At 38.9% G+C, this 16,834-nt stretch overlaps 1 protein-coding gene across 1 annotated transcript in view; it reads left to right on the top strand.

Annotated features, from left to right (window-relative positions):
* The window catches only part of LOC124857118 (DENN domain-containing protein 5B-like), a 30,816-nt gene extending 16,611 nt beyond the window's left edge, over positions 1-14,205 (top strand). The window contains exons 9-21 of the mRNA XM_047348243.1: positions 76-195; positions 291-443; positions 529-607; positions 716-791; positions 881-1,009; positions 3,554-3,675; positions 3,952-4,097; positions 7,653-7,774; positions 10,712-10,896; positions 11,045-11,127; positions 11,438-11,564; positions 11,690-11,864; positions 12,984-14,205. Of these exons, the coding sequence (XP_047204199.1) occupies positions 76-195; positions 291-443; positions 529-607; positions 716-791; positions 881-1,009; positions 3,554-3,675; positions 3,952-4,097; positions 7,653-7,774; positions 10,712-10,896; positions 11,045-11,127; positions 11,438-11,564; positions 11,690-11,864; positions 12,984-13,167 (1,701 nt within the window). The 3' untranslated portion in view covers positions 13,168-14,205. The remainder of the gene's footprint in view (positions 1-75; positions 196-290; positions 444-528; positions 608-715; positions 792-880; positions 1,010-3,553; positions 3,676-3,951; positions 4,098-7,652; positions 7,775-10,711; positions 10,897-11,044; positions 11,128-11,437; positions 11,565-11,689; positions 11,865-12,983) is intronic.
* Positions 14,206-16,834: the final 2,629 nt, after the last annotated feature.

Here is a 16,834-nt window from a genome sequence, read left to right on the forward strand (position 1 = left end):
CTGACGCACACAGGTACCAATACAGACCTCAGATTTCTCCAAATTTATCTGCAAAGTTGTTTTTTTATTCAATAGAAATACACCTTTACAAGGAGAATCATCAGACAGTCGAAACTCCTCGACCTGTCGCCTCAAGCAGTCTCTCAGACTCACAGAGAGTTTGTCGATGGGCTTTTGAGCGAGTGCCGTCTGAAGGTGACTGCTATCATTCACTGCTCGGATAGAGGTAGATCATCTTAAAACAACACATCAAGGCTAATGGAGTTTTTTGTTTTCTCTGTGCTTTTCAGACTAAGCGGATGCTGATGGAGAGGATGGGGAAAGAGTGCGTGGAGCTGGGTCAAGGAGAAGCCAACATCACTGGCCTTCAGGAAAACACCCTCATCCACGGTCTGTGCGATCTGCTGGAGAGGACCTGGGGCCATGGCCTGCAGATCAAACAGGTCACACATGTAATTTGACAAACCTCCTTAAACACAGCTCCTCTCGCAGAGCTTGGGTAGTGATAAATGTGTTTGTGATAAACAGGCAAAGTCTGCGATTTGGTCCCATCTGCTTCACTACCAGGCTGCTCAGGAGAAGATGGAAGCACCAGCCGATGTACCAGGTTAGAGCAGCAAAACATCACTGATTTTGCTTTGTTGATGTGTTTGTGTGTGCAAATAATTATAATTAAGAAGCTGACTAAACCTTTGTTTTTTGTGTTTTTGTTCAGGATCTAACTGTTTGGACCAAAGGCTGTCTGATGAGGGAACTTTGCTCACAAGAGGATCGTTAATTCAGGACATGAGGTATTAAAAACAGAAATATTTTATCATAAGAAAGAAATTCTGGAACTTGTTCAGACCTCTCATCCATACGTGTGATTTTAATTTTTCAGATTTATCCAAACCATGAGAGACGATCTGTCTGAGGTTGGCCAGGCCAGAGCTTGGATCCATCTGGCTCTGGAGAAGAAAATGCTGTCCCAACACCTCAAAGAGCTGCTGACAAACCAGGAGCTGCTCAGGTCTGAATTCACTGATTTTTATTAGGCAGTGGTGTAATGGTATATGTTTCCATACGGATTTGTCACAAACAATCCTCATTCATGGGTTAATGCAGTCAGGAAAATGAACATTTGTTTTTAAAGCTTTTTAAGTTACACATCAAAGCACTCCACACCAAACTAATGGAAAGTGGCTGCACCAATGACATGTAGGAGGATGAACACACGCCTGCTTGTTTTTAATTAGCTGTGCACAGAGTTTAGGTTTGTGATGATACAGCAACAGTGAAGGGGGAGTTTGTAAATACGGTAATTCCAATTGTCACATAATGGCAAAGTCTTTTTCTATATCATGCAACATAATTTTTGCTATGAGATTTTTGCCTGGCATATATGAAAGTTTCATAAGCACCTTTTAAATCTGCTAACAAACACTACATCAGGAGTCTTCAAACTTTACAAGGACTTTTTCCTCTTGTTTCTCTGATATACAGGTCCTTCTCAAAATATTAGCATATTGTGATAAAGTTAATTATTTTCCATAATGTCATGATGAAAATTTAACATTCATATATTTTAGATTCATTGCACACTAACTGAAATATTTCAGGTCTTTTATTGTCTTAATACGGATGATTTTGGCATACAGCTCATGAAAACCCAAAATTCCTATCCCACAAAATTAGCATATTTCATCCGACCAATAAAAGAAAAGTGTTTTTAATACAAAAAACGTCAACCTTCAAATAATCATGTACAGTTATGCACTCAATACTTGGTCGGGAATCCTTTTGCAGAAATGACTGCTTCAATGCGGCGTGGCATGGAGGCAATCAGCCTGTGGCACTGCTGAGGTCTTATGGAGGCCCAGGATGCTTCGATAGCGGCCTTTAGCTCATCCAGAGTGTTGGATCTTGAGTCTCTCAACGTTCTCTTCACAATATCCCACAGATTCTCTATGGGGTTCAGGTCAGGAGAGTTGGCAGGCCAATTGAGCACAGTGATACCATGGTCAGTAAACCATTTACCAGTGGTTTTGGCACTGTGAACAGGTGCCAGGTCGTGCTGAAAAATGAAATCTTCATCTCCATAAAGCTTTTCAGCAGATGGAAGCTTGAAGTGCTCCAAAATCTCCTGATAGCTAGCTGCATTGACCCTGCCCTTGATAAAACACAGTGGACCAACACCAGCAGCTGACACGGCACCCCAGACCATCACTGACTGTGGGTACTTGACACTGGACTTCTGGCATTTCCTTCTCCCCAGTCTTCCTCCAGGCTCTGGATGTTTCTACTCCAGACTCAGTCCACTGCTTCCGCAGGTCCCCCAAGGTCTGGAATCGGCCCTTCTCCACAATCTTCCTCAGGGTCCGGTCACCTCTTCTCGTTGTGCAGCGTTTTCTGCCACAGTTTTTCCTTCCCACAGACTTCCCACTGAGGTGCCTTGATACAGCACTCTGGGAACAGCCTATTCGTTCAGAAATTTCTTTCTGTGTCTTAGCCTCTTGCTTGAGGGTGTCAATAGTGGCCTTCCGGACAGAAGTCAGGTCGGCAGTCTTACCCATGATTGGGATTTTGAGTGATGAACCAGGCTGGGAGTTTTAAAGGCCTCAGGAATCTTTTGCAGGTGTTTAGAGTTAACTCGTTGATTCAGATGATTAGGTTCATAGATCGTTTAGAGACCCTTTTAATAATATGCTAATTTTGTGAGATAGGAATTTTGGGTTTTCATGAGCTGTATGCCAAAATCATCTGTATTAAGACAATAAAAGACCTGAAATATTTCAGTTAGTGTGCAATGAATCTAAAATATATGAATGTTAAATTTTCATCATGACATTATGGAAAATAATTAACTTTATCACAATATGCTAATATTTTGAGAAGGACCTGTAGTGTGTCTAGACCCTTTGAAAAAAAGATATCTTATGAAGTTTGGTAAACACCTACTATATATAAATTTGTTTGATCTACGAATAAATTAAAGAATCACATTTGTTTTTTTAGTTTTAGAACAATTAAAAGTATCAAAAACATTTTCTTGAAAAAAATATGCCATGTTTTTACATATTTATAAAAAAAAACTTTTCGTCTTATTTCCCTTCTTATATATTTTAATCCAATGTCTTCATTGAGAGCAAAGTGAAACCAGAGTCACATTCCTTGTGTGCACAAAGTTGATGAATAAAGCTGTTTCTGATGTCTATAAAAATTGAAGGAAAGTGCATGTAGTTTGCAGCCTGATGATTTAAAAAAAAAAAACTGACAACCAAACAAAAAGATTCGTTGTAGCATTAGTGTCATTCTGCTGGAGAAATCTTGTGTGAAAACACATAGAAAACCTGTTAAATCTAGACATTTTATGAAAATCTTTATATTTAAAATGCTGCTGTATTTATATCATTCTTGGCAAACTTACTAAGAGCCGCTGTGAAGGACATAAAAGTCACATACAGCTCCATAGCCTTAACCTTGATTTAGATCCACTCTCTTACTATTAAGCTGTTTTTAATTTTCCCTGCATGTTGTCTGACAGGGTTTTTGATATCTCATGCTTTCCTTACAGGCAGCTGTATAAACCTCATGCATTCCTGCTCTGCGAGGAAGAGAGAGAACAGTTTCTGTACCACCTGCTCTCCCTGAACACTGTGGACTACCTCTGTTTTACACGCATCTTCACCTCCGTCAGTAAGTCCTGTAAATGCAACCAGCAAAATGGCAGACTTTACTGGCAGTCCTGTCACAATGAAGGGCACAGAAAGAGGCTAATATTCAGCTTTAGGTCGTTTTGTTTTTTTACGACATTCATCCCCACCCATCTGGCTTTATTGCTGTGCCCTTCAGCCATTGTCCTTTTGGAGTGTCAACGACGACACGTTTGAATTTGTTTTATTGCTGTAACGATTTTTGTGAGGAGTTTAAAAACGCATACAAGTCCTATTGGTGACCTTTTCTCTTCCGTAGGTATTCCGTACCGTGTTGTTATAATTCCCATGAAGAAACTGAGCATAGCGATGGCAACGGTTAACCCCTGGGTGTGTGTGTCAGGAGAGCTGGGGGATTCAGGAGTTAGACAGATCCCAAAGAATGCACAGGAAATCTTTTTCCAGGTTTGTGCTCACCGCATCCTAACGAACACCTGCAAAATCAAAAAATGTTCACTGCCTGTAAGGACAAAAGTTCAAGATGAAATGTTTCATAAATATTTAAAGACATGTGCAGTAGATCTGGACAATGTGTCGCTTTGTAACAATGCCTCTGTGGGTACAGAGAGAATGCTTTGAGGTATCTAAAAGTTACAGATTTTTTTTATCATTTTCACATCAGGGTCACTGAGAGCCATGTGAATTTTTTTTCCTTCTATTTGATTTAGTCCACATTGCCTTTTTTGTGCATTCATGATCATTTGAAAGAAACTGTCTTCTCTTTCATGGTCTGCTGTTTTATAGATTGCATGCAGTTTTACTGCAGGGATAGATTGGTTTTATTTAAGGTGTAACTTTGGCTCTAGCTTTGGGGGGGGGGGGGGGGGTAAGCTCTCATTTACTTTTGTAAAAGAAGTCAGCCAAAGTTGGCGTTCCTGTTTTGGAAATTTATTGAAATGCTTTTACTGTTTTAACTTAACTTTCCTGTTTTCTTTTTATTTGCGCTGCAGTTTTTCTGTTCCACATCAGTTCAGCAATTAATAAAGGCTTACTTTTACTTCATCTTTTTTCTGACACAGAACCAAATATTTAAAATATTTTGAGCACCTTCAATTTTATGAGTGCTGCGTCGTGGTGTTTCTGGGGGTCAAGAATGGATTAATTGTATTTCAATTCATTTCAATGAGGAGAATGGATTCCATTAAGGAATAATTACAGTTAAGAGCTCCATCGTGGAACAAATTAACTTAGAAAGTAGAGGCACCACCAGGGGCGTTTTTAGGGTCTGAACCATTGGGGTCTTTAACCCAAGCCCCAAATAGTTTAATTTTAATCAGACAGCGCCCCAGTTTTATAAGTCACTTAAAGTTAAAGTAACACAGGACAGGTTGTATGAGCTCTCTGCCTTGGCTGGATTTTCACTGAATGTAAATTATTGTGAATCAAACGATCAAATGATCAAGATTCACAGTTTACAACTGATGAAAAAAACATTTGGCTGAAGCAGAGAAGGACACATTTTGTGATATTTAGAAAAAACTTTCTGCTCAGTCTGTCGAACTAAAGTTGTTCTTAAACCCAAAGAAACTATGCTTACTGTGGCTCACAAAATGTACTTCTTTTCTCATCTATAAAAATGTCTTTTTAAAATTGTACTCTCTCACTTTCTTTTCTTTTTTCTCTTTCTTACATTTGTAAAAAGAAAATTGGTATAAAATTGATTTTCTTAGATTTTAATGGAAATGGTAAGACCCTAAAAACACATTTATGTATTTTAAAATTGCTGTGAGCTATCCCAGCATTTCATTAAAATAGGTTCCTCCTGTCATAAACCTGTTGTTTTACTGCCGTCTTTCCAGCCCTTTATTCCACTTAGTCTGTTGTTCTCCACTGAGCCATTAGTTCAGTCTTTACTATTAAACACTTTCTGTAGAGAAAAGGGTGTTTAAAATAGAACATGGAGCCTCATCCTGGACCTTTCTTGGACTCTCATCTTATGTCCTATCAATACTAATATTACAGTTATTAATAAATATATACATAAAGTGGTATGTATGTATTACATTGAGTAAAATTGTATCCTCGTTTAATGAGTTTAGTTTATATAATATTACATATTTACATGTATTATTCTGAAAAAACTGTTAAATAATTAATGATCCACCTGTGATTAATTGCTATGATTTATTTCTTATTAATTCTGCACCTTTAAACAACCCAGAGCTGAATGTTTAAGCCCAGAAGATATGAAAGAGAAGAGGGAGGCTTACTTTTGCTCTTTCTGCTACGTCTTTCTGGCACCAGGATATATTTTCCTGGTTTATTGAGCAACACCTGTTTCTGTCTACATGTAGAACTGGACTATAGGACTGTCTGCAGCAATGAGATGCAATCTGGTGGTCCAAACGACCTTCTAATGTGTTTAGTAACTTTAAGATTAAATGCTTTGATTTTGACTAAGGTAAAAGATCAGGTATTTTTTAAATCATGATGCAGATCCAGCCAGAAGCACACGGAGAAGGTTGCTACTGTTTTCTATCACGGCCAGGCCATTTAACTTCACCTGTAGCTCAGGTGAAAGTCCCTCATTATGACCCTGATGATGCTCATTAGTGAAATGTGAAGTCTGTCATTTTGGGGCTTATTGCATCTTTTGAACAGACATGAACTCCTAAATGTCTTCTTTCATGAGGTTCAGGGCTGTTCTGAAAGCATCGGGAGCTTCAGCCCCAGAGGTCCAAGTGGCAGTTCTAACAAAGCACCTGGGTACCACTGTATTTCAAAGCTAGTCTACATGCATTCAGTGTGTCTGCGTGTACAGGCTCTTTTTACAAGGCGTTGTTGTCGACCATCAGTAAAAAATCGTTTTCTATTCGCTTTTGTGAGAGTACCACCACTCTCACCAGTGACTGACTCAAATGTACGGCAAACAGTGAATGCTTGGTGGAGAAAGCGGGTTGGGTGACACCATGTTTTTGGGAGGAGGAGGAGGGGGGTTTAATTAACAGGTGGCGATGTTATTTTGCTGGTAAATTAAAATAAAATCAACAAGTTATTCATGCAGGATATATTTGTAAATGTAATTGTTATTTTTTGGGGGGGGGGGGGGTTATATTGACTGGATCAGATTTTTGGGGGGGTCAAAACGCTCCTAAACCCCCAGCAAATGACGCCCTTGGTTTTAATTCAAGCATTTCTTTCAACATCTAGCACAAAGTACAATATTCTCTTAAGACAAGGAACGTTCAGTGTAAATACAATTGGTTTTCAGGCTTTGCTGCCTCAGTGCATCACATGTTTGAGAATGAAACTTGTCTTCAGAATGACAATGTTTGTGCAGACTTTAGAACCATGAGCATCTAATCACCAGGGGATGATCTGCAGGGAATGCAGAGGTCTCAGTTTTTCTGGTATTAGCATTTTTAGATAGACCCATTGCTTATTGTAGCAACACGTTTTACAGATTGTCAGTATGTTGGGATTTCTAATGATAGTTTAGGGTTGCAGAGTGGAACAGGAGTTAACACAGTTGCCTCGCAGCAAGAAGTTCCTAGGGTTGAATCTCAGCTGGTACTTTCTTGTGTAGAAGTTGCATGTTCTCCCCATGTAAATCGGTCGCTCTGAATTTGGTTTCTGCAGGGTCTTTAAAAGTCTAAAATTTAGCAATTTAAATTCTGAGTCTTAAAAAGTATTAAGTATGTACAGATTTTTCTTCTGTCGTATATAAGTTACATATAGTGGCATATTAAATTTGTACAACCATCCTTGTCTTCTGTTTATCTGAGATGAGGTTGCGGAGGGAAACCCAGACATGCCTTTCCCAGGCGACAGAGCGCCACTCTGAGTTTAAATGTTTTTATTCTGCCTTTTTTACATATTCCTCTCTTGACATTAAGAGGTTGCTCTGATTTTCACAGAGTTTACAAAACAATGGCATGTAAAGCTTTTTCCTGCAACATGTTTCCAGAGGAGGCCTGATATGAAGAGATCCCTTACCCTGTTTTTTGCTTCTTATTTTAGTGCAAGAACCTGGGGCGGCTGAGCACCCTGCAGCTGGGAGTGCAGGAGAACTCGGGTTTGCTGGCCAAGTGTTTGATCGACTGTGTGGTGGTGTACAACGAGATCACAGGACACACCTACAAGTGAGACTCACCCTCTGGTTTTATCCCTGCACTGAACACAGTTTTGATAAATGTGTCAAACATATACAGGTCCTTCTCAAAATATTAGCATATTGTGATAAAGTTAATTATTTTCCATAATGTCATGATGAAAATTTAACATTCATATATTTTAGATTCATTGCACACTAACTGAAATATTTCAGGTCTTTTATTGTCTTAATACAGATGATTGTGGCATACAGCTCATGAAAACCCAAAATTCCTATCTCACAAAATTAGCATATTTCATCCGACCAATAAAAGAAAAGTGTTTTTAATACAAAAAACGTTAACCTTCAAATAATTATGTACAGTTATGCACTCAATACTTGGTCGGGAATCCTTTTGCAGAAATGACTGCTTCAATGCGGCGTGGCATGGAGGCAATCAGCCTGTGGCACTGCTGAGGTCTTATGGAGGCCCAGGATGCTTCGATAGCAGCCTTTAGCTCATCCAGAGTGTTGGGTCTTGGGTCTCTCAACGTTCTCTTCACAATATCCCACAGATTCTCTATGGGGTTCAGGTCAGGAGAGTTGGCAGGCCAATTGAGCACAGTGATACCATGGTCAGTAAACCATTTACCAGTGGTTTTGGCACTGTGAGCAGGTGCCAGGTCGTGCTGAAAAAGGAAATCTTCATCTCCATAAAGCTTTTCAGCAGATGGAAGCATGAAGTGCTCCAAAATCTCCTGATAGCTAGCTGCATTGACCCTGCCCTTGATAAAACACAGTGGACCAACACCAGCAGCTGACACGGCACCCCAGACCATCACTGACTGTGGGTACTTGACACTGGACTTCTGGCATTTCCTTCTCCCCAGTCTTCCTCCAGACTCTGGCACCTTGATTTCCGAATGACATGCAGAATTTGCTTTCATCCGAAAAAAGTACTTTGGACCACTGAGCAACAGTCCAGTGCTGCTTCTCTGTAGCCCAGGCCAGGCGCTTATGCTGCTGCTTCATGTTCAAAAGTGGCTTGACCTGGGGAATGCGGCACCTGTAGCCCATTTCCTGCACACGCCTGTGCACGGTGGCTCTGGATGTTTCTACTCCAGACTCAGTCCACTGCTTCTGCAGGTCCCCCAAGGTCTGGAATCGGCCCTTCTCTACAATCTTCCTCAGGGTCCGGTCACCTCTTCTCGTTGTGCAGCGTTTTCTGCCACACTTTTTCCTTCCCACAGACTTCCCACTGAGGTGCCTTGATACAGCACTCTGGGAACAACCTATTCGTTCAGAAATTTCTTTCTGTGTCTTACCCTCTTGCTTGAGGGTGTCAATAGTGGCCTTCTGGACAGCAGTCAGGTCGGCAGTCTTACCCATGATTGGGGTTTTGAGTGATGAACCAGGCTGGGAGTTTTAAAGGCCTCAGGAATCTTTTGCAGGTGTTTAGAGTTAACTCGTTGATTCAGATGATTAGGTTCATAGCTCGTTTAGAGACCCTTTTAATGATATGCTAATTTTGTGAGATAGGAATTTTGGGTTTTCATGAGCTGTATGCCAAAATCATCTGTATTAAGAAATAAAAGACCTGAAATATTTCAGTTAGTGTGCACTGAATCTAAAATATATGAATGTTAAATTTTCATCATTACATTATGGAAAATAATTAACTTTATCACAATATGCTAATTTTTTGAGAAGGACCTGTAGTGCTGGTTACATTTATTGGTTCCCCTGCTAAAGATGTGAGTAAAGTTTTAAAATAAAGTCCACTGTTACTGGTGCAGCATAACCTCGCTGTAGAAAAATCTAACTTTAATTTAAGTACATTTATTCAGAGGGGAAATTTTAGCAAATACTATTGGTACCAGTTAACAATGCCTTTAAAATATTTTTTAATGCATTTTAAGTTGTCATATCATTTTCAACATGAACAAACCAAAGGAGATGATTGTATATTTTAAAACAAACAGGAATAGGTCAAATACTATTTCCATCATTAGAGAAGAAGTGGAGGGGGAGTATAAATACCTCAGCGTTCGCCTGTACAGCAGACTGGAGTAGAGATCCAGTTGTGAAGCTGTCTACAAGAAGGGACAGAGCAAACTGTACTTCTTGAAGCTTAGATCCTTCAGCAAGATGGTGCATATCTTCTATAAGTCTGTTGTGGAAAGTGTGATCTCTTCTGCCCTCATCTGCTGGGGTAGCAGCATCAGAGCCAGGGTCTTACAAAACGCTCAACAAGCTGATAATGAAGGCTGGTTCTGTTCTCCTCTGGAGATCACTGTGTAATGAAGAAGGATTCTTCATTAAATGAAGAACATTATGGAGAACCCTGAGCATCCTCTTCATGAGACTGTCCTTCAACAACAGTGTCTTCAGTCAGAGGCTTCTTCAGATCTTCTGTAAAACAGACCACTAAAGGAGAATCTTTCTGTCCACAGTAATCAGCATCAACAACAGCTCTTTGAAGGAAACCTGCAAAATATGAGCTACAACATTTAATTTCCATTTGGAATGAATAAAGTATTACTGTGGCACCTGTAATTTTGTTACAAACTATATTTCAAGACATTTCCCCTCTCTGAATCAAGTGACTCAAATTAAGAGGTTGGAACTTTCAAATTTTTTCAGTGTGATATTTTACTGCTGCAATAAAAGATGGATTTATTTTAAGGCTTTCTACACATCCTTATCAGGATTCTGATAAGTCTGCTAACAGAGAGCTGCCTCATCGCTTTACAACATAAAGCACTTTTTGCAAGTTCATAACTGATAGCAAATCAGCTTTAGTCTGTATCAAGTGCCATAAACCAAGATATGCAGAACCACTGATGTATCTCATAGTGTCATGAAGAAAATATAATCATCGCACAAAAAAAAAATCTGATTAAAGCAATTTTAATCACCTGACCTACATCCGAAAGAGATAAATTACAGTTAATATGTGATGAAAAAATGGCTTTTCCTAATGCAGGTTTCCCTGTGGCCGATGGCTGGGGAAAGGCGTTGGTGATGGCAGCCTGGAGAGAGTCCTCATCGGTCAGCTGGTGTCTCCTGGAGCCGAGGAGGAAGCTGGAAGGTGGTCGGGAACTCCTCCGGAGCTGGCGTCTCCGTCTCAGAGTGTCCGAACAGTGCTGGGATCGCTTGGAGGCCGAGGCAGTACGTTACTGACAAAGAACCGCATTCTTTAGCACAATAGCTGACCTACTTGTTTGCTTGTGTCACATCAACAACAGATTATGCTCTGGTGTCCCCATTTCTCTCATCATAACAGTAAAGATGCTCATATTTCTGTTTGTGCCGTCAGGAATGCACTCTGCTGAGGTACAGGAGGACCTGAGGGAGGCGGCCAACAACCTTGTTAAACATTTCCACAAACCTGAGCAGGAGGTGTGTTTCTGTGATAATGTCATTGCAGCCGATGCATTTAACATTGTGGGTCAGTTAAGCTGTGAGGCTGACAGGCTTGTTCATTTGCAGAGCAGCAGAGATGTTGCACCAGTTATTTTCCTTCTGAACACGATTCATTACCTCAGCCTTGTTTTTTCATGTGTGTCTATGAGGAAAGCACTGCTGATCTGGAGGTTAATTAAAACATTATCTTTACTGCAGATGTTTTTGATTTTTTGGCTGGGATAATTACCACTGATTAAACTAGTTTCTTCTGTTTTCTTACTATACCTTATGTGTGTAATCCCAGAGGGGGAACCTGACGGTCTTGTTATGTGGCGAAGGAGGTCTGGTGCTCGCTTTGGAGAAGTTCCTCCTCCATGGGTTCAGATCCAACCGTCTTTTCCAGAGGAACGTGTTTGTTTGGGATTTTGTGGGTAAGCATGTTCTTCAGCTGTGAGTCTGTCCTTCTCTCCATCCAGTGGCTGGCAGTGGGACTGTTTCATGCAGCAAAATTGAGTGTTTGTTTTCCAAGCTAAAGCAATCAACTTTTTTTCCATAGAAAAAGCAATGGTTTCTTTGGAAACAAATGATCAGATGGGTGATCTGCATGGCTCAACACCACCGGAGGGTCCATCTTGTGACTCGCTGTGCCGATACGTCAACGCCATCAATACTTCCCCCAGGAACATCGGAAAAGAGGGAAAGTTCCAGCTGTTTGTCTGCCTGGGAATAAGGTGGGCCATCTTTTTTTTCACAAACAAAGAGGTCAAATTTAGGCAAAGCAACCAAGTAAATAACAATATAAACCATATGAAACTCAAAGAAGCTGTGATCGGATCTATCACGTCATTTACTGATGCTGACTGCTGTGTTAACAAGCTATGACTTTCAAAACCTTGAATCCAAATCTGTAATGTATAATTTTTCAAAACTTGTTGCATAAATATGTTACAAATGTTCTTTTATTTAAATCTGATGAAGGATCACTGAATATTACACAGCTGATAAGGGTTTGCAAGGAAAGATTTTAGTGTCTCTACACTGTTAAACCTCTAACAAGAGTGTATCTGTCTATTTGGAAACCTAACATGCTCCAGAGCACTTAAAATGCAGATTTAAAGCAAATAAATTCCCAAAACATGATAGAAATGAATGTAAAAAGTAATCTTTGACCACCATGAGACAGCTAACAGTTTCTCCACATCTCAGGTTTTCTGGAAGTTTTTTTTTTCTGGAGCTGAAGAGCAAATATGTCAAAGGTTGCCTCCCCTTGTTTATTCTGGTGCTGGAAACACTGGTCTCTGATGACCTGAGGGTTCTAAATGGTTCATTTCTGGCCAGCAACTCTGAAATGCATTTAGCTGTGAGACATTCATTCATTTTACAGACCATTAAAAAGATTTTAAATTTTATTCTTTTAGTAGTAGTTGTTCAAGGGCTGCTGTAATTTGATCCATTTTCTTAGTTTTGTCTAGGGCTCTGGCAGCACATCTAGACAAAGTAAAGTAGTTTTTTGCAGAATTATTATGTCAAACCAAGATCCTTTTCAGGATGAGTCAGCTCTGGACTTTGGTGATGCCAATCACTTTTAATTAGTCCACTTTCAAGTTGAGGATTTCCTACTTCAATAAAAGAGGAACTTATTTTAAGGCTTTTTGTACACCATTAGGTGTGAATTGTGCTGCTTGTTATGACTGGCACAAAATGAATATTTGGCCTTCTTAAAATAAACTTCTGTAAGATAAACTGCAGTGTGTTGGTTTTGTTTACAACAAACCTTCTTTCAGTTTAACACCGCACTGGATGGGGTATTAATGACACTATTACTGAGCGTCAGTTGTCCATCTCTGCAGGGACCGGCTCCTGTCCCAGTGGTTCCCCCTGCTGGCAGAATGTCCCCTGACAGCTCGGACGTACGAGGATGGAGCTCTGCTGCGTGACCGGGCTGCGCTGCACTCCCTCTGTCGCATCCTGCACACCCTGAACGACTTCAGCATCACCCTGGAGGCTGCACTAGTTAAAGGGGTTGATCTCTGACCCTGACACGGAAGCACACGCACCGTAACCAGCTTAAAACTGCGGGATGAGCTGCAATCAGACTCTTACAAAATGTAAATCCATAATCAAAGTTGTCAGATGAAGATGCAGACTTCTCCAGCACCAAACATATCGCTTTGTCCACTGTTGTAAATGTCTTATCTGCTCCAGGAAATAGTCCTGTGTTTGTCAACACTGTGAAATCCCTTCAGGAGAAAAGATTAACCCAAACATGCAGAAGATATCTGCTTACAAGATCCATCCTATAAAATACTTTAGAACTACTGTAACTTTTCACTGCTGTGTTGCTTGCACTTAAAATTTAAACATGCATGGCCAGAATCTTTTTGTTTCATTACTTTAGATGTTGTAATCTGCGGAGTCATTGCTCAGGCCTTATTAACCCTCTTTTGTTTGATATCTCAGTAAATATTGTCGAGAAAAGCAATGTTTTCCTTATATAATTATAATGTTTCATAAAGCTCTTGTAAAGGTGTCATGTCTGGCCTGTTTCTTGTTGTTCTTTTGTTTCAGTTTGGGGTCACATGCTGAGCAGTCTTGCTTATGAAAAACCCAGTTTGATCCAAGCTGGTGTCCTAATTTGTCACTTCTAGTCCAGGAATCCGTTTCACTGATCTCTCCCTCTCTTGTTGTAAATATTTTGCTTCATCAGATCTCTCTTAGAGTTGCTCCATCCATTTCATATCAACTGTTTCCATTTTTAAATATACAGTAAAATGTTTTCAGCATCTATAAGTCCTTCAATAGACTCACTTTCTCATGTGGATGATGGACATGTTTAATTGTCTTATAGAATTATCAGAGCACAGGTTCGTAAAAATGTAAAGATATTATGTTAATGTTGCATTTAACTTAACAGTTAAAAACATGTAAAAATGCTGTCTTCTGCAATATACTGCAAGCACCATGTACCCCACTATGATCAAGTCTCTGTTGTTTAAATACAGATTAGAAAGAGCAATAATAAGTTATTCATGGTTTGTGCTGTTGAAAAATTAAAGTTATTGACACAGCTGATATGTTTTGATATGTTATTGTTGACAAATCTTGAAACGAACAATTCCTGGCATAAAATATCAAATTGAGCGTTGTGTTAGCAACAAAGCTTATTGATCAAAGGCTGAATATTTTGGCTTTACAAAACAAAGTGCTGTAAAAAAAGCATTTGCCCCATTACTGTGTTGTTTTTGCTTACTTAATTGTTTCAGATCATTGTAAAAAATGTAACTTGATTACCTTTTGTAATTATTTTTTGGTTGAGTTTCACTAGCCACATTCTGGCCTCATTACTGTCCGACCTGTAGAATAAAGAAATCACTTAAATAGAACCATTTTAGCAGCAAGAAGTAAGCTAAAATATTTCAAAAGGCCGCACATCATGCCCCGATCTAAAGAAACGTCATAAACAGAGAAACAAAGTTACTGACATCTATCAGATTTGAAATGGACATCTCACATTTACCTAAAAATCATTTTGACACTCCAATACCTTTTTCTGTGGGCAGACGATACATAAATGTACATTTTTGGAAGGTGTGCCTCCTGCTATGTCTGCTGTAAAAATAACAGTTTCCCTAAAAGAACATGACTTGATGCAACCATAAATTCTGCTTTGCAAAAGTAAATCTGAAGGAGAATGTCATCCGTTTGCGGCCTTAAGCTCAAGCACACTTTGGGTATGCAGCAGAACAATATTCAGAGGTTTTGGAGTGACCTACTCAAAGTCTGTGTTAAATCTGATTTAGATGCTGTGACTTGACCTTTAATAGATTGTTTGTGCTAAAAAACCTAGCAACTTGACTGAATTAGAACAATTCTGCAAAGAAGACTGGGACAAAATTCCTCCACAGTGATGTAAATGACTCATTGCCAGTTATTGCAAACACTTGCAATAACATTATTCACTTTTTTTCCCCTTAAAAAATTAAATCATCATTTGAAGGCTGCATTTTGCATTTAATCAGGTTATCTTTTTGGTTTTCCTCCACTAGAGTTGCACAATATGTGTTAAATTTGATCTGAAACATTTAAATTTCATACAGATGCATGTAAAAGGAGAACAGAAGAACTTTGTAAGGGGACAAATATTTTTTCACTGCAATGTACCTAAAACATTTTTTATAGATTATATTTGTTATAGCATTTCAGTTCAAACACAAACATCCTAATCAGTACTTTGTTGCTGATGATATCTTACTTGGCCTATCTGTATGTTTATCTTTTGCAACTTTCCTTTCTGGTTGTTGTTGCTTTAACGTTTAGATACATCTAACTGTGAACAACCATCTTTTCCCAGACTATTTGTTAATTTCTCTTTAAAGTTTTTGAATCGTTTGTTGGGAGAAAAAAAAATTATATTGAGTTTTAAAAATACCTATTCTCATCCAAAATTTTATATGTTTATGTTTATATGTTTTTACTCATCTGTATTTGGTTTGTGGTTAAAAAATACAAAAACATCGGTAAGAAAACTCTTTTGAGGGGCACAGAAGAAACAACGCCACCTACAGTCAACGTATAAGATATTTGCAGAATTAGGTCCAGAAAAATATTACTAATTTTGTCTGATCTTATAATTTTAACTATGAAACAAACACATAGCAAAATATAAATTAAACTTTCTATACATTCAGTTTTAACAAATAGAAGAGCAAAACATTTTACCTAAATTAAGTATATTGTATTTTAAAACAGAAGTCCAATAATTTTTTTGGCTTGTTTTTTGGAGGGGGTGGGAGCTGTTCGTATTTCTTTGTTTTATCTTGCTTTTCTTCTGTAGATATGTTTTACAAAGACAGAAAGTTCATTGGCCCAAACAACATGGTCTTGCAGGGTAAAAAAAATCATTGCTCATGGATTTTCTTAAACACGGAAAAAAAAAAAGAAGTGAAAACGCCATTGTTGGAAGACTTTCACTCCAGCAATGGAGTTCCCAGTGTAGATTAGGGATCAATAACTGAAAATCACAATTTCACAATCAATCCCCTGCTCTTTGGGGGCCCACCAGAGGTGGTTTTTAATTATCGGCTACACAACTGCCCAGGGATGCTTTAGAGAGTGGTGTGGGATGTATATATAAGGACCCAGCAATCAAACATCTTCCTGGGTTAAATTATTCTTATTTAATTATTTCATGTAAAAAAATCGGTTTGTTTTGTAAATTATATTTACAATGTGTTTTTTCTTATGTCTGTTATTTGTTCTTGAACAAATAAAGCATCCAAATCAACATAAACTGAGGTAGAGAAGATGGATGTGATCAGAAAATCTATTATAAAATATGAAGTTCAGGTTGCACAATTGTTTGATCGTAACAATGTTCTCAGCAAGAAGGTCTCTGGTTCAAATCCTAACCGGAACATTTCTGTTGGGTGGTCGCATATTCTCCATGTGCATGTGTGGCTTCTCTCTGGGTACTCCAGTTTCCTTCAGTTATTCAAAAACATGCATGTTAGGTGAATTGGCCCTAAGATATGAGTGTGCGGTCCAGAAGATGGATGCTGCCAGTGTTTTTTGGGGCGTTTGTAAATGTTTAAGAAACTCTGAGAAAAAATAAAACTGGTTCGAGTAATTCATATTTTCTGTATTAACTGCTGTATGAGTAATAAATATTAAAACTGCTACTTAAGACATACTAGGTACAGTT

This window comes from Girardinichthys multiradiatus, chromosome 2, assembly GCF_021462225.1.
Source record: "Girardinichthys multiradiatus isolate DD_20200921_A chromosome 2, DD_fGirMul_XY1, whole genome shotgun sequence".
Classification (NCBI taxonomy): Eukaryota; Metazoa; Chordata; class Actinopteri; order Cyprinodontiformes; family Goodeidae; genus Girardinichthys; species Girardinichthys multiradiatus.